Consider the following 27,664-nt stretch of genomic DNA (forward strand, 5'->3'; position numbering starts at 1 on the left):
AACTTCAAGTAATTCTGATGCAGCTTTTGCCACATATTATATGTATGTGGTAAAAGCAGGCTGACAAAATTTGCAACTTTTATTAATTATTAAATTTGATTTTTTTACCCCTATTTTAACTGTAATATTTCACAAGTAATTTCACACACTGTACTAATATGTTAAAAAATGTATGTGTTCATATGTCTGGAGTAGTGATGAGCGATTAATCTAATCTTTGGTTTGTGATGGGATCTGGCTGATTCCACTAAAATCATTGTGAAACAGCTGATTTTGACACCCATTAAAGTCAAAAGGAGAAAAAGTTGGATCCAGTAATTAATCCTCCATAAGGTCCCCAATGCAGCCAAAGATCCCCAAATTGCATAGGAATTCAACCATACATATGGGGTTTACTGTGTACAGTGGTATGGGGGTCAATCATAGTACAGGGGTGTCACTGAAAACAAAAAAAGACTAACATAGAATCTCTGAGATCAAAAGAAAGACCATAGATGTGATTTTTTTTTAAAAAAGAAAAAAGTCATAATTTTTAAAAGAAGAAATTCTACCAGGTGACCAGAACACTCAAGCAAGGTCATGCTTCAAGAAACAGCTGTAGAGCTACCAAAATTATATTACAGAAGACATCAAGTATGCTGCTTGCTTTAAAATCAATATCATAAATTTTTAAAAAACAAATTCTCCAGGGTAAACACAATACTCAAGCACAGACCTGCTCCAAAGAACAGCTGTAGACCTAGCAAAAATTATTATATACAAGACAGCAGGTATGTTGCTTGCTTTAAAAGCAATATCAAAAATTTTCTAGGGACAAAGTTCTACAAAATGAACACAACACTCCAGCACAGACTTGCTTCAAGGAACAGCTGCAGAGCTACCAAAACTTAGAATATGCAAGACATCAGGTGTGCTGCCTGTTTTAAAAGCAATGTCAAAGACATTTACAAGGACAATCTACCAGATTAACACAAGCTGTAGGGGTACCAAAATCACAGTATGCAAGAAAACAGCTGCTGCTTGTTTTAAAAGAAATGTCTTAAATTTAACAATGACAATTTCTAGCAGGTGAACACAACACTTAAGCATGGACCTGCTCCAAGGAACATTTGGAGAACTACCAAAAAATACTACACTATACAACAGGTGTGCTGTTTGCTTTAAAAGCAATGTCATAAATTTTACAAGGACAATTTCTACTGAATACAACACTCAAGAATGGGCCTGCTTCACAGGTTAGCTGTGGAACTACAAAAAATTACGCTATGCAAGGCAGCAGGTGTGCTTCTTGTTTTAAAAGCAACATCATAAACTTTACAAGGGCAAATTCCACCAGCTGAAAACAATCTGTAGAGCCACCAAAAATTATGCTGCACAAGACAGCAGGTGTTCGTTTTGCTTTAAAAGCAATGTCATAAATATTTCAAGGACAAATTGTAGCAGGTGAATACAAGACTCAAGCAAGGGCCTCTTCCTCCAAGAAAAAGCACTAGAGTTACCAAAAATTACACCAGGCGAGGCAGCAGGTGTTTTGGTTGTTCTAAAAGCAATTTCATAAATTTTATCAAGGGCAAATTCTATCAGATGGACAGAACTGCCAGACAATGACCTTCTCAAGAAAAAGCTGCACAGCTAAAGCTGTGTTGTGTGCTTTCGAAAACTTTTATTTTAGAGGGAGAGAAGAAAGCTTGACAGGAGATGGAGAGCAGCAGCAGTTCCACCACCACCACCTGCAACAGCATATTCCTTTTGGAAACATTAGAACTATAGCTCTGTATTTCAATTTTGACATATTGCATTGGGGGGTAAGGTAGGAGACTTTTTTTTGCCACCAATGGTGGTGCTGCTGCAGCGGTTTCCTGCTTGTCCGCCATGAGCTGCACAGCTGTAATCCATTGCAGGTCATAGGAAAATGCTTTACTCAAGCTGCTTAGGCCCCTGAAAGTGCAGTGGACAATAATTCAAATAGAGATAAATGAGAAATTAATACAGGAAGGCTTATCTATAAAGCAAGAAGCAGTTATGGAAGATACCCTACTTCGGAGTGAAAATTGGGAGAATGTGTTTGAACTATAGGATGATGTATAGTCAAATACTAACACTTTAGTGCTATTTAGATCATGGCATCAAACTATCACCATGTCTTTGCCTTTTTGTTTTTGACAAAAGCATGACAATGGCTGTCACAGAGAGCTGCCCATTATAGGTAGTTGACCAAATAACAGCGATAATGGTACAATTCTCACAAACCAATCAGAACTGAAGAGGAAAATGACCATGGTAGCTGTGGCTCTGGCTATCAAATCACAGTTTGGCATCCCAGCACAAAGCAGGAATGTCGACTATTTGGAAATGCTCTAATTTAAAAAAAAATATTTTCTGCCACCATCTTCTGCATGCAATAGCTTTTTTATTTCTTCATCAACATAGTTGTGCAAGGGCAAATTTTTTGCAGAACGTCCTGTAGTTTGCATTGATACCATTTTGGAATACATAGGACTTTTTGATCGCTTTTTATTGCATTTTTTCTTGGAGGCAGGGTGACCAAAAAGCGCATTTCTGGCATTCATTACTACTTTTTCTGACGACATTCACCATGCGGGGTAAATAATGCATTACTTTGATAGTGTGGACTTTCACGGACGCAGCGATACAAAATATGTATTTTTTCTTTTATTATTTAGATTCTTTCATTATAAATATGGCAAATATGGCAACTTTTATTACTTTTTTTAAGTTAGTAAAACTTTATTGATCTTATGTTTACTTTCTTTTTAGTTCCCAGAGGGAACAACAACTTGCAATGCTTTGATCACTTCTGCAGTATGATGTAATGCAATAGCATTACATCATACTGCTAGCGGGCAGGCAATCTATCAAGCCACCCCACGGGGATAGCTTGATAGGCATTTTTGATAAGACAGCCCTGGGGCCATTCAGAAGGCCGTCCATCTGCCATGACACTCACATGGCTCCATGTGATCTCATCAAGTACAATGTTCGGGGGATTTAAATTCCGTTGACAGAACTGACAGTGGCATTTAAACGGTTAACAGGTCAGATGAGTCGCGCAGCTTATCAAAGCTGTTGCCTCCAAGTGTTGGCTGTAAGAAACTCCCGCATTGTATTGAGGGAGATCACCCTGCGATCTCCTTCCATACATGTCTGGCAGCTGCAGGACGTAAAAACACTATAGGCCGGTCACTAAGGGTGGCTTCACACGAGCGTGTTTTTGTGCGTGCATACGCGTGTACAAATACACGCTTCTATTAAAACCAATGCATTCCCTATGCTGTATTCACATGTCCGTGTTTTACAGGTGGGACATACGTGCACTATAGGGAGTGCACACATAGTCTTCAATGGAGCTGCAGCTGCTGCCAGCAGCTTCATTGAAGACAATGGTCTACAAGCACCCCTGAATTGTTTTTCAGGGAAGAGCTTTACATATAAGCTCTTCCCTAAAAAACAAGAATTTTGGTGTAAAAAAAAATTTGAATTCATGAATGGGTGAGTGCTGCCTCTAATTGGCTGAGCGCAGGGACCAATCAGAGGCAGCTCTCAGCTGTCATTTAATAGCTGAGAGCTGCCTCTGATTGGTCACAGTGCTCAGCCAATCAGAAACAGCCCATTCAGCAGTCGGGGATTTTAAAGAAGAGCTGGCTGGAAGCGGCTGAGTCCTGGCAGCTGAAGAAAGATGAGTATTTATTTATTTTTTATCACCTTTTTTTCATGTTTTTCAGGGAATTATATATTATATATTATAATGCATTAATTAAAATATTTTGGAAGTATTCCTTCAATAGATATAAAATTTCCCTGTGCTATAAACTGCTTCTTTCAATCTGCTCTCGTCGATCAAATGAATATTCTGTTTCAATGGCCACCAAACTTAGTATAATGTATATTAACCCCTTAAAGACATGGCCTTAAGAACAAAATGATTTTTGGCGGATTTTCATCTCCATTTTTCAAAAGTCATAACTTTTTTACTTTTATATCAACGTGTCCATATAAGGGCTTGTTTTTTGCGTGGCGAACTGTAGTTTTTGATGGTGCTATTTTTGGGTACATAGACTATATAATAAAACTTTTAGTAATTTTTATGATAAAAGTGAGAGAAAACGGATCAATTCTGCCATAGATTTTTGGTTTTAATCATGCAGCATAAATGACACAATCCATTTTTTCTCCAGGCCGGTACAATTACAACAATACCAAAATTCTTACATTTTTTTTAGGTTTTTCCAATTTTCTGCAATAAAACACTTTTTTCGGAAACCTTTTTTCCCCTAAATTGCTGCATTCAAAGTCCTGTAACTTTTTTTTTTTCTATGTACAGAGCTCTGTGTGGGCGTATTCTTTGCAAGATCAGCTGTGGTTTTTATTGGTAGCATTTTGGGGTACATATAGCTTTTTTGATCACTTTTATTGCGTTTTTAGGGAGGCAAAATGCTAAACATTAGCATTTTGCCTCCGTTTTTTAGCGGTTTTTTTATGCTTGTTTTCTGTGCCGAATCAAAAGCATGTGCAACTTAATCCCAAATATGTGGGATTCTAGTTTTTTTTTTAATCTTTTTTATGCTAATATGAGAAAAATCACAAAAAAGGGCTTGTTTTACTATTTTATTTAACATTTTTCTTTTTTTTACATTTTTATTATATTTTTTTACACTATTTGTGTCCCTCTGTGGGACTTACAGCACAGCACTAATGATTGCTGTGATAAGGCATTGCAGGACTACTGTCCTGCAATGCCTTATCGCTTATACAGCGATCACAGTCTCTGACAATATAGGACACAGGTATCTGGCATCCAGTTGCCATGGCAACCAGACGGGTTCTTTGCAATTATATCGCGATAGCCCGGCAACTTCACTGAGGGTGCGCGCTCCCATGTGAACCCTTCCTATGCCGTGATCTATGTAGATCGCGGCAGGGAAAGGGTTAACAGTGGAGGGTGCATCTCTGATGCACCCCCGCTGTTGCAGCGGGAGGCTGGCTATGACTGACAGCTGGCTCCCACTTCCGGATAGCGCGAGATCATAAGTGATCTTACGCTATCCCCAGGACATAAGTTTACACCCCTGTTACGGGAAGTACACCGCTGCCAGGACGTAAACTTACGCCCTGGAGCAGGAAGGGGTTAAAACAGGCTTTAAGCTTTGTCCCAGTAGTATCCCATTGCACTTAATAAAATATCAAGACATATTAAGGAGGGAAATACAGTATATCTTCTTCAGTTTTTTCCTAATGCAGTTTTCTGCATTCAATACTTAAGTTCAGTTTCCATATGCTATTGTTAAGCTCTTTTTCAGCATATAGTTTTATTTATATCCTTATGAATAAAACTATCCGCCAAAAATCAGCTACAAAGTATAGTGTGTTAGATTCCCAGAGGAAACAAGTTTCTCTATGCTATGAAGCTATTTAATGAAACTTCAAAAATATTTTTTTATTAAAATATGCACAAATAGTAGTTTCCTGCTTCCTGTGAAAAGCAGAATGTATGGATAAAGAGCATGGATGTCATTTTGAGAACATGAAACTTCTTCTTTCAGTTAATCCATTAAAAATCCATAATATGATAAGAAGAAAGACAGGCAGTAAAACAGCAGTAGTGTTTGTACAGCAAGGCTTGTCTAAAGGTATTTTAAGAATGTGTCCCTGGCCTGTTTTAAAATATTTGACTTTACTGAAGGTTTTTATGAAATGTGAATTTCTATTGTTCTTCATTTGGAAAGCTGATATTTTTATGACTAAACTCAGCAATTTGTGTGGTGCAGCGTGCTAAGGCAGCAGAAATGCAGTCCTAAGCGCTTGCTCATGACCTGAAGGTTGTGAGTTCAATTCCTCCATCTTTCTGAGATCAGTAAAATGAGTACCCAGCTTGGTTAGGGGTAATAAATAAATTACTTGAAAGAGCTGTGGAGTAAGTTGGTGCTATACAAATAACAAGATTAATCATAGTAATATTTTTTCCACTAACAGATTTCAAAATAAGAAAAATATATATATTCACCTCTTGGTGACCACAAATATGCCTTTTTACAGTCGTCATTAATGGGCTTTAAACCTGCACATACATGTTTTTAAGGTGGCAATTATAGCATGAAAGGGAGAGAGGGCTGTTTCTGTCACCCATCAGCACCCTGCAGTGCAATTGCAAGGTACCAATGGGTTCCCATGACAGCCAGTAGCCTGAAAAAAGCCTCCATGTCTGCCATGTAATTCAGTATATTAGGTCCTGCCTACAACATAGTTTAATAGCCTTAGTAAATGCACTTCATAGGTTTTGCCATCTACTATCCTTGCAATCAAAAAAATCACATATTCAAGTCCCCCTCAGGGACTAAAAAATAACGTTTAATTTAAAGAAAAAAAATCCAGTAAAGAACATATTTTACTCAACAAAACCAAGTCTTAAAAAGATAAAATACCTAAAAGAATAGTAGATATTGCTACATTTGTAAACATGCCGTAACAGTAATTTTAAAAAAGTAATGCCAGAATTAATATTTTTGTTTTGTTTACCTGCCAAAAAATGTAATTAAAAGCAATCCAAAAGTCACATGTAATTCAAAATGGTTCCAATAAAAACTACAACTCTTCCCATAAAAAATAAGCCCTTACATAGCTCTGTTGCTGGAAAAATAAAAATCTCATGGGTCTTGAAATGCAATGATGCAGATTCAAATTTTTCGTTTAAAAACATGTTTATATTGTTTATATGTCTACATAAACATGTCTATATAAACTTGGTATCGCAGGTAACACAGGTAACTTCATTCAATTTTGTGCTTCATCAAAGTTGGTATCGTTGGTGACTTCCTAGTAGATGGGCTTGTTGAAAACACATGACCTCTATGGCTATCAGAGGTCTCAGATTAGCCACAGCAGTCACATGTTTCCGCCTGGCTCCTCTAGCCAGAAGTCACCACCAATTGTAATGCTGGTTGTGGAGTCAATAAATGACTTAATGAGGTACAGAGGGGTTATTAAATGATAATGTATGTTTCATTGATTACACCAAGGCTTTCGACTGCATTGAGCATAATAAGCTTTGGGATCAAGTCCCTCTACAGTAATCAAGAAGCCACAATGAGAACCAGGTATGGGGATACTGAATGGTTTAAGATCAAAAAGGGCACAAAAGAAGGATGCATCCTCTCTCCTTTTGTTTTCAACCTCTATCTGGAAGTGATCATGAGGCGGCTGGGCCTAAATGATCAGAGTATTGGGTTGAAAATAGGTGGAAGAACTATCACTAATCTAAGATAAACAAACCATGCAATCCTGGTAGCAGAGACAGCAACGTCATATGAGATATGTCCTTGGCTGGGAAAATATGTCCTGATTCTTTATAATAATGCTATATTTTTTATTATTATTACACATAATTAACACTACAAATGAAAATGCTATTGTGTTTTTACTTTGAAAATTAATTTAAACTCTTATCTTAATTACAGCAATACTGTATTTTACACATTTTTTGGAAAAAAAGGAATGCTTCCACATTTTATTTTTTCAATCTATGTTTTACAAGAAAAGTATTGCATATATACATTTCTTTTAAATCTTCTATATATGTCGCACCTCTACACTTTATTGCTATTCCAAATTAGGCCTTAGATGTGGCAGTCAGTCTATTGCTAATGTTCCTACAGGCGAGTGCAATATTTCACAGACTAATATCACGCTTGCCAATGTATTATTTCCCCATGAATGCGAGGCATTTTGGTATGGTATGCAAAAAATTCTATTCATAAGTAATATCACTTCAATCATAATGACCACATTGCCTATCCCACACAATAAACATTCTAAAAAAAGATCCTCGAAAAACAATGTCAGAATTACTGTTTTGTCTTGTTCATGCTAACATTTTTCAGATTCTCGACGATCCAGCAAAAATGTGAACCATTATCATCCCATTTAAAAAGGCTCTAAGACTCTAGGAAGGGGGACTGATATTTTCTCATACAACACTTGGAAACCCAGTCGTAAATATTTATGTAGAGCTGTGATTAGGGTGGACAAAGAATACTACATTCTCAAAGTAGCTTACTTTGGAGACCACCTCAATAACTCCTTTCTAATTAACGTGCATGGTGTACATAACATATTGTAGGATTTTCAAAGTTTGCAAGGCACGATATATAGTATTAGAGATCACAGGGTTTCTGCACATGCATAGCAAACCTTACTGTGAATGCTTTGAGCCACCTAGCCCTTTACTAATGGAGGAAGTAAATCAATTGATTTCTGCCAAGTTATATTGTTCTTCTCGCAGCATAATTAAACCAAGACTCAGTGTTAGTTTAATTATAATTTTTCATGAGCCATTATGCCTGCTGAAGTTATAACATTTGTGTGTCAATTATGTACCACGAGGGTGGTCATTCACACAATAAACGTCATTGGGGTACTTATACTGCTCCAGTATTATGATAAAACTGTAATGCTATTAAATAGATGAAACCAGACAGCTATTGCATGACAACTATTGAATTCAAATCACTGCTAAGCATGGAAACATTGACACCTACATAAAGAAATGCTACTGTATTCCAGACCTAACTGGAAAGTCTGAGCAAATTATTAATAACTGACAATCACCATGATCTACTTCATCAAATAAAATGAAATCAAATATCCTAGGCATCCAGAAACTTGTCTAATTAAATTCAAGACTCTTTTAATAAAAAGAGATAACATGTTAAAAAGCATGGTGTCTTGAGTCCCAATGGCACGAATTGGGTTCGATTAACATTTAGGAAGGTCAGAGAGGAAAATGCTATGTTGTTTACGCAGACAGAAGGTCAAAAGAGTGATCTTACTAAATCAATAGTTTCTTCAGACTGTTTTAGATCTTTAAAATGAGACTCGTTTAAAAGAAAATGCTTAAAGACTAGCTTGTTAAATCTATCTCTTGTAGTGAATCTATTTATCACTTGCATTGCAATATTTAGGATGGTTTTTAAGAAGTTTCCTCTTACCCGTACTGTCGTCATAGGCGATAGTAACTGTTTTCCACTTGAAAAACTGCACTAAATCAAGAATTGCTCGACTTAATGAGGAAAAGTCTGGGTATAAGCTGACATAGAATGAATCCCTGTTATCTGAAACTTGATGTTTCCAGCGAGTTTGGATGTGTGGAACCCCAAGAGCATTACATATAGACTGGACTGCATTTGCTGAAGAACTGTGTGATGGTCCAAATATAGCTGCCACTCCCAGAGACAACTGTTCACAAGCTGAAATAAGAAAAAAAGGAAAAACAACTGTTGGTTGTTTGCAACATTGAGATATATTTTGCTTATAAGTGTAGCATGGTTATACATTCGTATATAAATATAATATACAATTTAAATGATAAAACAGAGCAAAATTTGTCATTTAACTGTTAAAAAGGTTTTATCATCAATATAACCCCTTTTAGATGGAAAACTTATCAGAGATCAACTGTTCATTGCAAATATTGCTGCTGATATCCTCAGCAATCAGCTATTATTACTGGGGAAGATATGGCCAGCCATACATTTTCCTGCTGTGACTACTGCAGGTGAAATAGATTATTGCATAACACCCTTCAAATGAATAGCCAACCATGAAATTCATGATCGAGACATTGTCAATACATCAAGATCCTTTTTCTTAATAACTTTCTACTCTGGAAAACTATGGGGTCCCAAACTGGGAATACCCCTGTCTGGCTTCCATATGCAATAAAATATGGAAAGGGGGTTTGTTTGTTTATTTATTTTCTGCACTTTGATAACTTGCAAAGTGTGCATAGTACTTAAAGGGGTTACCCGAGATAAAATATTTTTCTTACAAATGATCTCCCAGTGTGTAAACATAATGAAGAGCTCAAAAAATTCAAAATCCTCTCTTCCCACTCCTTGCAAGTCCTCCACTGCTTTTTCGGATCTCTGCTGTACTGTTTTGTTTATAGACTGCAGTCAGTAAACTTGCTACCCGTGATGATTGCTGAGTCCTATCATTAGCTGCAGCAGCCTGTTTACAAGATAGCACAGGCTAACTGGCGCCTGCAAATATGACTTCGGTGAGGAGACTATATATACATATATATATTTACACACATATAAGACAGGTGAGCCAATTTTTCACGCATGTATAGGCACGTTTTCAAAACTGATCTATTAGAACCAATGCTTCCCAATGAAAGCGGCCGTATGTCACTTTTTTAGAAGCGATAGATAGGACATGTGAGTGCAAATGCACCGGGTCACACGATTTTTTCTACACGCAATGTGCATTTTTTTCCCCCGCGCCTATAATGCTTTAAAAATTCCCTCATCTGACTGAACCCTAAATGATAATCTTCCTATGTACACCTTCTCAAAATCGTTTAGCTTTATTTTCTTTGCCAATACTTTTTTAAAACATGGATTGAATCAATAGTATAAAAGTAATGTTCGAATGAGTTGTTTTCCTATACAGTTCTATTGACTCATGTAGATGCATACATAGAATGACCATATACAATACTTCAATTCAGTCAAATATAGATTAGTCTTGATTTGTAGAGTTTTTGCCTTTGTCATAAAGCTGTTTGCTGCTACTAACCAATACACTTTGGGTGTTTAAAAATCCATTAAGATTTGCTCTGTGATGAACTCTAGGAGTGCATATGTATATCTAATAGGCATTTACGTACTTTTATTGTGCTGATCTCTGCTCCCTCTTACTAATGGAAATGATTGCGAATCGGAAAGCTTGTCAAATTTATAGCATAAAGATGACTGCAAAAGGATTATTTTCACTTGCAGGAAACACACTACAAGGTTTTAATGTGACCTTTAGATGAACGACTTTCAACCTCAAGTTATAGCAAATATCTGAGAGAAAGATAAGTACCACTATAATATGAAAAGCACTTTTAATTTCTGAATATTCCAATAATGATTTCTAGCTATGCATATAGCAATATATATAGCAAATATTGTCATTAATAGATTGGTGAAATGCATTGTCATATTTTCTTGAAAGAAGTGTTCATGTCTCTGTAAGAATTTAAATTGTTATCCTGCCACTGGATTTTGTTATGCAATTATTTAACTATTCGGGATTCACTTAAAAGCTGAAGAACAAGCTTTTAAAATAGGTTGAAATGTCAAAGATTTGCTTTTAAAATATTAATCTAGCATTCAATGTTTTGAGTTAAAATCAATATTTGATTTGATTGCTTGATCAAGTCAACAGGTCAAAATATCCAGCACATAATGTTTTGCAAATGAATTAACCCCTTTTGGTGCTTTTCCTGTCATTGCATTACAGGCTGGAATTAAAGCAGATTTTCATTTAGATTTTATGTAATGACCTGACAAACTAGTCCAAATGTTACATTGCATTGAAAAAATACCTGTACTACACTGTACTATTTTTCCCGGAGCAAATTTTAAACATATGTAAAATCCAGACATGTGACCACTTTCATTGAAAAGCGTTGGTTCTAACAGATCCATTTTAAAAACGTCCCTATAAATGCGGTTAAAATTTTCTAGTCTGATTGAGCCCTTAAATGGTACAAATACTGGTGGTAATGTGCCATATCTGTTTTGAAGATGCTAATATCATTAAATGTATATTATTTTTGTCATCATAGTTATTAAAAAAAATAATTGTGGATTTGCTGAATATAAAATTTGTATTTCAGTCTTAAATCCTCTGTTTTGTCCAGTTTTATTGTTTTATTCTTGTATTGACCCCATAATGACCTATGATGTATACATATGCAAAAGGTCATGAGAGAGGTATGCAGAAGTCTCAAGAACTGATATCAATCCATACCAAGTGGGTGGCAGCTGAGCTAAAATAACCAACTCACACCTGCAACAGCTACTAACAGGGATTAATAAACTTACAGTACATTTGCAATATAGAACTACTGCAGTACATTGTAAAAATGATTAAGGCCTCCTTCACATGGGCGACACCGCATCGCTGCGAGAAAATCGCAGCGATATCGCATCGCTGCACCGTATGATATCGCTGCGATTTTATCGCAGCAATACTGCGATTTTGTAACGCTACAAAGTCGCATATGACGTTACGAAATCACGCGACTTTATAGCATCTGCTACTGTCAAAGTTGCATCGCATCGCATGCAAACCGCGTTTTTGTGCGATGCGATGCAACAGAGAGGAAGGCTCCATAGAGAAACATGGGCTACAAAACCTAGCATGTCGCAGGCATATCGCCGGACCTGCGAGGTTTGTGTGTCGTTTTGTAGCATGCTACAAAACATCTCATGTGTGAAGGAGTCCATAGGATACCATGGGCTTCTCATACATGCGATTTGTAACATCGTAGCAATGCTACAAAATCGCGCGACTTTGTCGCCCGTGTGAAGGAGGCCTAATTCCCTTATGTTCAATTTCAATTCCCTTAGCAGAACAAAAAATGGTAAATTAAGTTGATGAGAATATTTAAAAAATATTAAAAGTTTAACTCCCAATTTTTAAATAAAAATCAAAAATGAAAAATAATGCTAATTATTATCATTATGTAAAAGTACAAACTATTCAAATATTTATTATTTATCATGGATGATGAATGTCATTAAAATACACTATGCCCAAATTGCATTTTTAGTGTACCCCATCCACCCAAACATGAATAAAAACTAGAGATGAGCGAGCATACTCGTCCGAGCTTGATGCTAGTTCGAGTATTAGGGTGCTCGAGATGCTCGTTACTCGAGACGAGCACCACGCGGTACTCGTCTCGATTAAACGAGCACTGACCATTGAATTCAATGGAGCCAGCAATACAGCCGGCTCCATTGAAAGCAATGGGCTGCCGGCGAGCGCGGGATGAATTTTCGGGAAGGGCTTAAAAATATAAGCCCTTACCTGAAAATCATCCTAAAATGTGTAAAAAAAAGAAAAACATTTATACTCACCTTTCCACTGCAGCCGGAGTTCAGCCGCGTCTGGCTGGCAGTTCTCCTGAACTGCTGTGAGTAGTATTCAGCAGCCGGGGATTTAAAATCCCCACCTGCTGAATGATCTGCCTCTGATTGGTCACAGCCTCACCAATCAGAGGCAGCTCTCACTCACACCCATTCATGAATTCATGAATGGGTGAATGAGTGCTGCCTCTGATTGGGTCAGCGCAGGGACCAATCAGGGGCAGCTCTCAGCTCCCAGCCTCCTGATCTTACTGAAGTTAACATACATCCCTCCTATTTTACCACCTCTCTAACTACATAGTCACCTGATAATTAGCATAATTCCATCTATAGAGCATAACCCCTACTCCTCTGCTTCCCTTGACTTTTATTATATAACTAAATTGTTATGCATATGGATAACTACCATCGTGTTATTTTTTAGTTGTCTCTCAGTTTTATGTTTAACTAATGTTTTTTATAGTCTTGTTTGTTATGATATCATAGTGACTATAGTCTGCTCAAGGTAATATACAGGGTAGTCAAAAATATGGAAACACCATATAAAATTGTGCTTACAGCCCATGCACCCTGTGAATTCACAGCAAGACACAGGCACAGAGAATGTTATCAGTGCAGCAGGCTGATAACAGCCTACTCCACTGATAACAGCTGATCACTCAATTCTATCAAGCTAGAATTCAGTGATCAGCGACTTGTGTACGAAAACTGCATGACGTCAGTGCATTTAGACAAAACGAGAATCAATCAAAAGACGGCCTTGAGCGATTTTTGAGCAATTCACGTTGTCTGAAAGGGCCTTTAGCCATTAAAAAAGCTTTCATACAGCTATGCAAGTTATGGCTCTTAAAAGAAATGGCTGGGATTAAAGGACACATTATGCAAATTAAAAGAACTATTTGATCTGTTTTGCAATGTATCGTAATTTTGTACTAGTTAGAATAATGCAGACACTACAGAATGTTGTCTTGGGGGAACAAAAGACTGTCAACAGCCACACAATTTGTGCATTTGAATGCAAAATTCACCTCAATTTAGGAATATGTTGAACGCCCATCCATAGTCAAAATAATGCAACAGCATACATATGGTATCAAAATAAAAATGCTTTTTTTTTTCTTGCAGGCTATTGTCATGAAATAATATATTTTTGATACTCCATTGATGCTGTCACACCATTTGGACTATGCACAATTTTGCCCAGCAGAGGCAAAGAAAATCTTACTAGTGTGAACTCAAAATATCTTGTTACCAGTGATAATAACATCATCAGCTCCAGTAAAAAAAAACCTCACTGCTATTAACTAAATGACACAATATTTTTTGTTATTTTTATATGGTGTAACAGCCTAACAAACCTGTGACTATAATATGTTGCACTTGAATAGAACAGTATATTATAATGACAGATCCATTTTTATTAGTTTTTTTCAGACTGTACATTAAAAGAGCTGGAGGTGTTTATTCCTATGTGAAGGCACCACTTAGGTCTCCAGGTGCAAAACTTAGTGATTGAGTTTGATGCTGTTCTAAGTTACAGTTATTTTGGTAGTCATTTGTTCATTTGTTTTACAAAGTAAATATTTTGGGGGAGGAAGTAGGGGGACTAGTAGGGTGGCAATATTTCTGTGTGACCCTGCCACAGCTTTTTTGGTATCCTGAAGAAGTAGTGACATTACATAAATCAATGATAATAAGTATAGCCGAGTATAGCTGATATATGAATAAGTATAGGCTAGTTCAGGCAAGCTCTATTTTCACGCACTATAGCCAAGAGAAACGATTGCGACTATAGTGCTGTAAAGATCATGTGAACGGGCTTCTTCAAGCTACTAGGTGTGGGCTACGTGATTTCTAGGCTCCCATAGGAGTCTAAGGAAAGCACACAGCAAAGATAGGGCATGTGCTATCTTTGCACACACCTTGGATCCGACATGCAAGTTTGCACTTGCATGTTCAATCTTTTGTTAGGTGCGATGATTCAGCACCCCTAACATTCTCTCATTTGTATGCCACTATAGGAACCTAATTGGTTCCTGTTAGCAGCACACAGAACGCACTTCTAATAGGAAAGTATTGGTTCCTTCTAGAAGCACGTTGTGTGCGCTACTAGCAGCGTGAAAACAGTGCTTGCCTGAGCGAGCCCCTAAGTGTAGTTCCTTCTATAATATTGATATGTTCTTTGAAAAGAGGCTTAAAAGTAAAAAAAATATTCAATATCTTAACTATATATTTATTTTAATACTTTAAAGGTAGCATATAAGAACCTTACCTTTTCTAGAAGCTTCAAAACTGTCATAGAGGTTTATTCTTTGAGTATCATATGTTAAAGTTGTGTTCGGAAGTAATGTCCTGTTTCTGTTAATTGTATTCACTGCAAATCTGAAAGCTAGTTCTTCTGCTCCAAAGGGCCCAGACTCAACATATTCAAAAATTCCCCCTGCAAATAGAAAAGACATGTTAGAATTTTATTTTTTTACTTTATCCAACTTTATATTACATTGGAGGATAGCACATATTTCTTCTTTGCAATATTTTTAATTTACAATAATGCCTTTGCATTGTGCATATAAAGCAAGAGGAATATTAAAGATGTACCACAAATTTACTATACTATGTCTCCCATGCTCATAAGCATATACACTTTACAAATACAAGAAACAGCACTGCAGCACTCTAATCTTTGTTCAATATAAACTCTTTTTACATTGAAGCCAACCTGGAAATCAACTGCAGGAGAAATGTTCAAATATATGTCAGCATGTCAAATGAATGGGCAACTATTAAATAGAGTTCTGTAAAAGCCAGAGTTGTTCTTTGTGCTTCTCCACTCTTTATAATTGTGGGGTCAGGGTGGGGAGTGATCCCCTCTGTGATAATAGTAATCTCCGAATAAGGCATATGGAAAGGGGTTGTCTTCATAATGTAAATGAATATTATATAAATGTGTAAACATTTTTACAGCTAGATATACGTTTTTTTAAAAATAGTATTTTTCTTCACAGTATCATGATTATATATGGGACACAAGACAACTGGAACATTTGTAGTGAAAGACGTTTGTGGTAAAAAATCTTCAATACTCAAATTGAATTATGTTAACTATAGGAGGCAAGCACATAACATGCTTAAGGAATTAGTGGAATATTATGCAGTGCTTTGAAAAAGAAAATATATTTTCATAAATGTCAGTGGTAGATTAAGAAAAAGAAAATAATATGATAGGAAATTTAATTTTATGCAGAGAAACACATGCTGTCCCTATTGTTGCCAAAGAGCCACATTTAAAATTGTAATGATAGTAACACTATCTTGCATTGTTTAACACATTTAGTAAAGATTAGAGATGAGCGAGCACCAAAATGCTCGGGTGCTCGTTACTCAAGTTGAACTTTTAGTGATGCTCGAGAGTTCGTTTCGAGTAACGAACCCCATTGAAGTCAATGGGCGACTCGAGCATTTTTGTATATCGCTGATGCTCGCTAAGGTTTTCATTTGTGAAAACCTGGGAAATTCAAGAAAGTGATGGGAACGACACAGAAACGGATAGGGCAGGCGAGGGGCTACATGTTGGGCTGCATCTCAAGTTCCCAGGTCCCACAATTAAGTCACAATAGGGGCAAGAGTGAGACCCCCCCCCCCCCCGCACTGTCAGCATAAAGATCATTCTCCTCTGCCACAGCTGTAACAGCTGTGGCAGAGAAGAACGATGTTAGCCCATTGAATTCAATGGAGCCGGCAAGGTGAGTATATATATATATATATATTTTTTTTTTACACATTTCTGGATGAATTGCAGGGAAGCGCTTATATATTTAAGCCCTTCCCAACAATTCATCCCGCGCTCGCCGGCAGCCCATTGCTTTCAATGGAGCCGGCTGTATTGCCGGCTCCATTAAATTCAAGGTCAGTGCTCGTTTAATCGAGACGAGTACCGCGTGGTGCTCGTCTCGAGTAACGAGCATCTCGAGCACCCTAATACTCGAACGAGCATCAAGCTCGGACGAGTATGCTCGCTCATCTCTAGTAAAGATCAATTCCCTAAAAAATTGAAAGTACCTTTAGCTTTATGAAGTTTCTCATAAATTGTGCGGAAAACTATCTTTGTTAAATGTATTCAAAATATTTTTAAGTGATTTTGTATTTTATCATGGAAAGAAATATTTAATGTAAAAAAGAAAGGTTTACAACTTGAATGTGCATTAATATTGGCTAATGCTAATTTATGAAATGAAAATAACGGAAGAGGTACAGATAAAATCAATTTAAATCCAAGATAGTCATTTTTGAAACCATTAAGGTAAGATATACCTCTGTTTCTGAAACTGCACTAATTGTTGAAATAGTGTTAGCTTTCTTGCATGAAAGTTTTTTTTTAAATCGAATTTCGCAAAAAAGCTAAAGGCCATATCTACACAGAAGATTAATTTTCTGAACTTCTAGCAGTTCATATACATTACATCTGTAAAAGTATGATCGGAAAATCTACTATTAGAGGTTTATGAAGCATCTTAGCCACTTAACCCCTGATTTAAAGCAGCTTCAAAGTATGAATAATTCAAATTTTAATCAAGCAGTTATGCATCTACCTGGCATAAAAGCACACTGCTTGTTTTTCACTATGATCCACTAAAATAGGTTTTAAAAGCATATTTAAAAGGGGAGTTTCATCTTAATAAATGTTCTAACCATATAATGCAGATAGAAATTATGAATGAAGACAAGGTCATCAATATGAGATCAATGAGGATCTGCTGCTTGGGACTTACAGCTTCCAACCCCACAATGGCCCAGTGCTGAAGGTATGACCCTCACGAGAGGTGTGTGTTTTACTTTGGCTGCAGGAGTGAGATTCTGTATATACACATGGCCATTGCTCCCATCCACTAACTTCATCAATCATGAGATGTATGACACTGAGAAAACTGATTGTCTACAGTGATCATATTTCTCTATAAAACATTTCCACAAGACTGGCTTTGAGGGTAAGAGTGGTGGTGCTGAATCCATGCAAAATGAAGCATTGAGTATAACTGATTTCTAACCACTTCCAGCCCTTTCTGAATTTGCTCAATTGCTTAGAAATTTTCCAAAACTCATTTGTCAAGTAGAGATCTTAATTTGAAGGATACAAAAACTGAGTTTCAGTAAATATTAAAGCAAAATTACATTTTTGTTCTGTAAAGGGTGGTTTGACATTACCAGTAAAGAACTACAAAAATGTTGATATTCAGCCATAGTATTGAGTTAGTGCCCTCACACATGTGTGAGTTTGTGTTTGAAATGCAAACTAGTGGCTAGAACAATTTGTCTAATATTGACAGAATGATAAAATGAAGGTCATAGAAAGGACATAGTTATGATATGGTAGATAGAACTGAGGCAAGGAAAATCTTTCCTGAATATCAATGAAAGCTGGGCAATCGCTAAGAAAGAAACTGACAAGCAAAGTAGAAAATTCTGGCTCAAGTAAAAGGAAAATAACAATAGATTTGATAGATTTTGTTAAGGCAACTGGAAAATTGTTACATGAGGAATATGAATACAAAAATATAACGCATGTAAGCTGGCATGCTGGTGAAGTGGAAGATTGTTTCTCAAGTGACAATAGAATTCTAAACAGAAATGATAGACACGGTTAATGTGCTCATGATGGGCAAATATAGCTCCTTGTAAGATAGGAAGCAAACCTTTGTTTTGTCTGTGGAAAGCAATTTTGCAACATTGCCTCCATGGAGAATTTAAAAGAAGACATATATTTCTGCTATAATCAATTGTGATAGGATCCTTCACATAAAATTAATCTAGTCTACTTTGGAGGCTGATACACAATGTTCTATTTCTAGCTATATAAACAATATGTGCATTATGCACACTTTGGTCAAGATTGAAACTGCTCTTTTTACTTTCACCTCATATGCTTAGTGTATGAGATTTATACATGCACAGTCATTTTTAAGAAGATGAAGAAATGCAATATATTTTTTTACTAGCTGATATACCCGGCTTCACCCAAGTTAATTTGATACTGGTGTTTACGTGCTGTTTGCACAGAAAATTTTATGAAATCGTGGTTACTTTAGAAGAACGAGGAATAAAATATGTATACAAAGAGAGAGGTGCATTAGATTCTCCTCAGGTTGCACGTACTGATGTCCCTTTGCAGAATGTGCCTCCCCTCCCACTCTCCTCACTTTTTACCCTCAAATCCAACACCCCATTTTATTTAAATTATCCAGAGACTGGAGGTTGCAGCTCCTTCTTACCCCTAAAGGCATGCTCCATCCCTGCAGTCCATGTCCGCTTTCTTCTGCTCAGTAAATGCACACAGAGGGGATTTTTTTTAGTATCCACGGCTTTCTGACAATTTTTTTGGTGTAGATTTACACATTGAATATACCCTGTCTGTGCGCAAAATCTGCATGTGGAATTCTGATGCAGTAAGTTATATTTTACATAGAAATGTTTGTCTCCAAGTTGTAATTCTGCATGCAGATTTTGCCTAATGACAGAGCAAATTCTAAATGCGGATTCATGCCACGAAGTGTAAAAGAAAGTGGTATTAAATCCACTTTGTTTAATGTTGATAAATGTAAATTTGGGGCTCTTTAAAGATTTACAGAAAGGTCCAATAACTAATTAAGTCTTCCTAAGATCATAACAATGTTTCCCATGTTTCTCAAGCACATGCCATGTTAATAAGAAACCTAATAACCTAGTTATGGCTTTGAGTAAGAAATAACTAGATTAAACAGTTGGTAAATATGCAAATTCCATGACATGTTGTACGAGTGAGGTTTCAATTGAAGATATTAGAATTGCAACTAGTGAAAAATTATATAGCCACGGATACTTTGTAGATAAACTGGGGAAGGAGAGGGAATAACACAAACCTGTACAAAAAAACATTGTGACTTTTTTTCCAAATTTACTTCAGTATCATTTTATTCCAGCAGGCTTCGATTTAATAGAATATGATGCACCAGTCTTATTAAATCTCCCCCTCAGTGCTTCATTACTAACATTAAGGTCTATGGTAAGACCATTTTATTTTTAGGTTTCGGCTGACAGTCCTTAGACTTGTTTCAAAATTTCACGCAGAATTTCAGAAATATTGTGAAAACTTCTCTGAGAATGATCTGAAGTATCTGGGATAAACTGTCTGTTTTAACATTCTTCACTTAATTTCTGACGGAAGCTTGGTATATGAGTCTCTCCAACCAGCTTCAGCACATTCCTGTCAAGTACTGACACCCTCATTGTACCAATGCAAATTGTATGTCAAGTAGCAGTTGAAAGGTTAAAGAAATCATGTCAATTTCTCATTTCATAAGATGACATAAAGAACATTTCACTCACAACCTGGTGAAATAGATAAAATGCTTTGAAATCAAGCCTTTTACATTTTAAATACATTCAAAAGATATTTACTATAAATTACAATTTTATTATAAGACATTGTGGATTGGCTGCATATTTGTGGTGTGTACCTCACACACTGTTAATCTGCAGCAATTCACAGTGTACTACAATTAGGTGAAGTTTTCACAATCCCATCCATATGTATCCAAAACGTTCCACACAGAGATCAGGAAATGCTGTCACCTTTTGTAATTTATGCCACTGCTTCCACTCAAAGAGCCCATAGCATCTTTTGAGCCTCTACCATACATAACTCTTACCACCTTATCTATCCCATGTTCTGCCTTTCTTAGTACCCCTACCATCCTCCATGCTCTCCTCTCCTAAAGGCACTCTATCACTTGTCCTCCATGTTCTCAACCCCACCACCCCCAACACAGAGCTCTTGCCACCTGATTCTGCTTTTCTGCCCTAATAGAAGCACCTCACAGAAACCTTGTACCTTCTGTCCCTTGCCCCCACAAAGCCTCTGTCACTTTTTGTGCTCCCCTAATAGAGTCCCTTGCAATTATGTCTTTTATGCCCTGCCCTTGCAAAGTCTATTGTACATTTAGACCATTAATGCCTTCTCTAAGATGATTTCCTGTCAGAAGAAAGGGAGTCCACTGGCACCAAATCTCCCAATTCTCATATATTTCAATGCAGACAGAGGAGCCTGCAAGTGCAGACATATTTTCATTCAATAGTATGGAGAATGCAACGCTAGTCAGATAATATTTGCATTTAGCTATAGAGTGTATCACCAGGATCAATTATACCGGTAGGCACTGCAGTCCAATACTGATATCCATTACAGATTTATCGCTTCTTAAATTAATGTTTGGCGTGTCAATAATGTCAACATGGTGTGCTGAATGATAGTTCAGTGCCTAATGCTATTTGCGCAGCCCAATACATTTTATTGACTGTTGGGCTATACAAATGACATAGGCATGCTATTATAATGACATAGCATGTTAAACCACTAATGTTAATGAGCAATGCATTTGTATTTCATTAAATTATTTTATTAGCATCCAAGGTTACAGTGAGTGATATGTATTAGACTACTTAAAGTTGTTATGCCATCAGACACGACCCCTTTTAGAAAGCAAAATCTGAGGTGAACAGCTGATTATTCCAGGTCTCATTCATGGCATACCCCATAAACAGACCCTTTTTGCTGGGTAAAGCCTTGACCATACAGGACCACTAGTTGACTTCAGAGGATTAGTTATACTCTAATACCATAATGCTTAAAGTCTGCTTGAATGAGAGCCATTTTTCAGAGCAGCTTTACATTCCAAATCATTAAGAGAAGTCTCAAGCAAGGAACCCTGTTCAATGATGTTCAAATGCCCTAATGGGGCATACTGAATTAACAAGAGATGTCTTCATAATAAAGCTTTGGTAAAACGTAATGATTTCCTATATGTAATTTGGATTCATTTGAATGATGTTTTGTAGACATAAGATATGAACATTGGCGATATAAACTTTGAAATCCTACACAAACTCCACTTACAGTAGCATAGTATATCTCATGATGAACTGGTTTTCCTGAGAAAGCAAGACCAACCAATAATCTGCACAGGATAATTCTTGACTTACACCTTATATAATGAAAACCTTGATTGCTTGTTGATTTACGGACTGCTAAGCATATTGTGAAGCAATTTAAAAGCATTTCATTTCTCCCACAATGAAATGGTGCTCAAGGATTTTATCACAAGGTACATATGTCCTGAAGTAACTTTCTTTGCTTGATTTCCCAAGTGGAACTTTCATCTCTGTTCATGACAGCCCTTTTTCAGTGAATGATGCATTTCAGTTTAAGAGAACATGAGTACATTTGCCAACTTACAGCAAACTTTCTCTTCTCCATTCAAAGTTGTACTGTGCAGAGCAAACATTAAATTCATTTATTAAACATAATTTAAATGGAACTTGTCCTCAGTTTTTAGCAATGTAAAACAAGACCAGTGCTATAATTACGAGAGTCCACTCTTTCAAACAATTATCTTTGAATGTCTGCTAATAAAAGCATACCTCAGTTATTAAAGTTTGTAATTTGGGCACACCACATGTAAATAAGGGCAGAGCAGTCTGGAGGGCATGCCAGACCATCTCTAGTAGCATCTTGTTCTGCCCATAATTCCATCCCTCTCACCTCCTCAGCCATAGATAATGTAGCAGGCATAGTGCTATGTAGTCGTCAACCGGACATGCACAGATGATCTGTCCTTTTGTAGGCAGAATTTCACTGCTTATCTTGACATGCGCTGATTGATGACCTCTTGCATGAGATTGGGAGTATAGCGTGAATGATGCCTACTACATCATTCACATCTGATGAGGAGAGGGGGCAGACTTACGAGCAGAACAACTTGATAGCAGAGATGGTCCGCCATGCCAATTAGACTGCTCTGCCTCATTCACATGCAGAATACCAAAATTATTTACTTCAATAACCCAAGTATGCTTTGTCAGCAGACATGCAAAGATATTTGTGTAAAAGATTGGACTCTCCTTAATATAGTGGTGGTCTTGGTTTATATTGCTAAAGACTAATGACAGTTTCCCTTTAACAGTCACAAATTGTAATAAAAATCTTTTTTTTTGTAATAAATACACTACATTTATACAGCTCATTTGAAAGGTGGAGATATTATATATCTCAAACCGATATCAGAAAATGGCCAGTTCTAAATAATCCCAATAAACATGCAACACCCAAGGACTAGATGATTGGCCATGTTACAAAATCCCAGTCCAAAATGAACTATGGTCAAGTTAAAGTAGTTTCACAGTCATATTAATCGCAGTTCGGTATAGCTCAAGCCTAACTCTACATTCCTTATACCTCTCCATTTTGTGTAATTCATAGAAGCCCTATTCTTGCTCTCGCAACATACAGTCCATATTATATGTACCCTATATGTACTGTTTTTGTAGCCAGAAATTATTTCTGCTTTGAAATAAATACCAGGCTGCATGAAACAGTGAGTGCTACTGTTTAATATATCCATCCAAGTATAATCCATGCCTGCCAAACCATACAGGGAATATGTTTTTCGCTATTACATATTCAAAAGAAGATAAAAAATAACAATGTAAACAGAAATAAACATTAAGTAATTCTACGATGTACTATGTTATTTTGTGGTTGATACAACATAATTAAAATATGCCATTATTGAAAACATTTTATCGTAAGTGATCAAATGTATACATTGTAGGCTTCACCACAGCAGGAGATCCTGCTGTGGTTTCAACATTTAGAGGATAAGCACTCTATTGAGAGCAAACAGTAATAGACTTATGTGTATTCATCCATGGAATGAGACTGTGCTAAAGCTAGGAAATTGTCCACAGGAATCCTTGTGAGACCTGAACATTTATCAGGTCCTATAACTATTGTATATAATAACTCTCACATACTGTACAATCTGCACTTTAGCTCAACCACTGACATACTGTAGTGTTCAACCAAGATTTATGAAGTACATAGGTCCAATATTAAGGCAATAAAATGCTACAATATGAACAAACATAAAGCAGGCTTGACTTATTATACTGCTATTACATTTTAACATATTTATGTTGTGTCATATTGAAGTTTATTATATTATCATTACTGGCAATACTGTAAGAAAAATCCAACCTAATTTAACAAGTAAAATAAGCATAATTAATATGTGTTTTGATATGGTGATTCTAAATGACCCTATATACTTTTTCCATCTTTTAACCACTCCATCATTCTTTTAACGAGGATTTCAAGAATCTCTGTTGATCACAGTATAATTCCAAATTATTTCAGCCTACTCCACAAGTCACAGATGAGTCTGAAAAAAAATATGGGTTTCTCTGTTGGAGAAGTTTAGTGCTATTTCTGTAGACAATCCAGATCCAAATGTATATTTAAGGCTTTGTCCCACTTGGGACCTTTCAACGAACCACCAGAACTTACAAGATAATTTTCTGGTTAGGAAAGGATGACAAATTCTTATTGTGACTGATAACTATATGAATCATTTAGTGTAATATTACCTGTTTGGATATGGCAATTATGAATGAAGTTTTAAGTGTTTTTCTATCCTTTTCCCCCAATGCTGTTAATTATCTCAAGAGGATTGTAGGAAGCCCTGCATGTCTAAATGCTGGGTATAATTCCAAGGTATTAAAAACTTTGGACTATTCCATATATCACCAAGTGCTCTGAAGATATTTTAAGTATGTGTCAGTTTGAATAGTTAAAACCATTTTTTTAAGAAATAGAGATTAATTCTTAAGGTTTTGATTCCCTTTGGTACCAGTTAATGGGGTGCCAGAGCTTATTGTCTTATCATTTTTCAGTCAGAAAAGGAATTCTAATTCTGGAAGGTAACTAGCTGAATCCCTTGATATAAAATAAACTAATTTAGACTATGGAATTAGGTCATGTACAAGTAGTACCTTTGGCCAGAAGCCAAATCCTATGTTTAGCCTCAGTGTTATACTTTGTACTTTACTTAAAGTTATGGAAGTATGAAAATCATAGTGTTCATATTTCAGCAAAAAAATGAAAACGAGTCACCCCTGAATTCATGACAATAAATCAATAACTGCATAAACAAAACATGACTGAAGTGATTATAAAGGATATTGAATGCAACGCTAAGCATAGCTGCTATACAAAAAATATTGTGTTGTGCAGTATAGAGCATTGCAAACAACGAAGACGCTGCAGCACTAACTTGCAGGTGCAAGGAGTCATATGCCACCAACCTAATATTCCTGGCCTATAGGCCATCAATCTAAAAAAAACCTAGAACTATTAATGTCAATTAAAATAGCAAAAAATCACCTGCTAAAGAAAAATCTGTCTATTACAACAAGTAGATTATAAGCAACAACTGTAGTAGCAATTTGTCATAAAATGAGATCTACATTTGGAATTCTAACTATGTGTACCCTATGGATGGACTGAAACAGAAATAGGAAGGTAAATTTAAAAAATTCAGTCTCAGATTATCAGTGGTGTATTATGCAGATATACACAAATCATTCTTAAAACTCTCACAAAATACTTTATAGATGCATCTTAGCCCCTCCATTCTCAATAAATTGTCATCAGTTTTCTAATTGTTGTTAGAGATGTGGTTCAATAGATAGTACGTTATTACACTTATGGTGGGACTGTCCTTGTGTTACGAGCTATTGTAAACAGATTTTCCAATTAATGTCAAACCTTAGTAACATATAAATTCAGCCTCATCCTGTAATGACCTTTCTAAGTATAGATATAGGTCAATTACCTAACACCTTACCCACTGCTCTTCTTAATATTCTTTTGCCAGAATTGGAAAAGCAATTCCATCCCCTCTATATCTGATATAATTAAATTAATAAACAATAATTTTTGGTCTGAATGTATCAAATGTGCTACCAATAAGAAAGAAATATGTAGACCGCATTGTATAATCTGGCTGTAAATCAGCTATAGCTAGCTATATGTGACAGTCATGTTTCACTGAACTATTGTTATTGACAACTTTGCTAATCTTTTCATTTTCTTTGTTTCACTTTTGTTTGATTGGATACAGAATTCTATTGCAATATTTCTGTTACAATGTTCTGACTTTGTGACCAAAAGCTTGCATTGAACTTTTTTACTATTTGCCAAAATGATTTTCAATAAAAAAAATTAAAGTAAAAAAACAAAAAGAAAAAAATAGAGATCCGATGCAGTGGCAGCTGTTAATACTATAATAGGTTTATTTTAATAAACCTTTTTTTTCCAAACTGACAGTAAGCAAGTTTACTGTGCAAACAAGAGCAACAAGATATCCTATGCTGGAACCACACCCTACAACTACAAAAACTCCTTATTGGCTACATGTTTTGCCATCTACATTTCAACTCATCAGAAAAAGTTCAAAGCTGTGTGGAGCAGGGACAGACTAAGGAATAGTTGTAGGATTATGTTACAGTTTGCAGCTATGGCAACAGCCTACCCCTCCTGGTGGACACAGCATGTGTTTGAAACTTTTCCTCAGCAGACACCCTGCTCCAGCCTATGCTTGCTCACAGACAGTGGCTCAGAGGGCACACGCACACATGGTCATGCTCTTAAAAGGTAAACATGCACTTTACATTTTTTTTCCCTGTGGAGGGCACCTGAGTTTGTGGTCCTTTGATACTGCTGAAGGTAATTTCTTAGTATTCCCTGATTTTCTGGTTCCCATTTAATCCTGACTGTGTTCCTGTCTTTGCTCTTAAACCCCATTTGTTATACTGTCCAAACTTCTGTCTGCTTCCTTCCCCCAACTTCTGGCTTCTTATACTATGTTGGATGCATCCTGTGTGTTACTTCAGCTTGATCCTTGTCCTGAAGGTGTGCTGCATACCCTGACCTGGATTGTCTGACTGTCCTGCTGGTCATACCTTCAGGAACCACACAGGATCTATGGTTGCATCAGCTGCCACATTACTGGGACCACTTCAAGAGTAATAGCCTATGGATCCCACAGTGAAGCCCATATTTTAACTGGTGGGGTTAAAGGGTGAAGAACACAATACCTTAGGATTCACCTCTGGATGTGGCCCTAAGCCAAATCAGTGTGTGGCACAGTGACTTTACATCTGACAAATTAGTGGCTGCCAGTGAACATTAGTTACCATTTTATGACAACTCGCTCCATAGGGCTTGCACCCCTTTTGGCTTTAAAAGAATCAATGAGATGTGATACATTTGCAATTGCTCATGTAGTAATTTCCATAGACATACATATAGGATGTATATATACCACTGTTATGTAAAAATCCTTTTTGATATTACTACTACATACTGTGCACATTTATTTCCTGGACTTTTCAATTGTCCTTTTTCCACTGAAATGACTTATCAGCAATTATTGCTACTTGCTCACAGCTGGGCTTTTACAAATAATTTCAATGCAAATAAAAGGCAATGCACATGTATATGTAACTTAACAAACTGCTTTTACTTGTCTAACAACACACTGTTGAAAAGTTAAAGGTTAATGATTAGAGATGAGCGAGCATACTCGTCCGAGCTTGATGCTCGTTCGAGTATTAGGGAGCTCGAGATGCTCGTTACTCGAGACAAGCACCACGCGGTACTCGTCTCGATTAAGCGAACACTGACCATTGGATTCAATGGAGCCGGCAATACAGCCGGCTCCATTGAAAGCAATGGGCTGCCGGCGAGCGCGGGATGAATTTTCGGGAAGGGCTTAAAAATATGAGCCCTTACCTGAAAATCATCCTAAAATGTGTAAAAAAATAAATAAATGTATACTCACTAGAGATGA

The 27,664-nt window shown here is 36.6% G+C and overlaps 1 protein-coding gene across 1 annotated transcript in view; it reads right to left on the bottom strand.

Moving 5' to 3' along the window:
- Positions 1-27,664, bottom strand: part of GRIK2 (glutamate ionotropic receptor kainate type subunit 2) — an 843,071-nt gene that overhangs the window by 568,754 nt on the left and 246,653 nt on the right. The window contains exons 2-3 of the mRNA XM_066608100.1: positions 15,217-15,384; positions 9,003-9,260 (exon numbers count right to left, since the gene is read on the bottom strand). Of these exons, the coding sequence (XP_066464197.1) occupies positions 9,003-9,260; positions 15,217-15,384 (426 nt within the window). The remainder of the gene's footprint in view (positions 1-9,002; positions 9,261-15,216; positions 15,385-27,664) is intronic.

The sequence above is a fragment of the Eleutherodactylus coqui genome, chromosome 1 (genome assembly GCF_035609145.1).
Source record: "Eleutherodactylus coqui strain aEleCoq1 chromosome 1, aEleCoq1.hap1, whole genome shotgun sequence".
Taxonomy (NCBI): domain Eukaryota; kingdom Metazoa; phylum Chordata; class Amphibia; order Anura; family Eleutherodactylidae; genus Eleutherodactylus; species Eleutherodactylus coqui.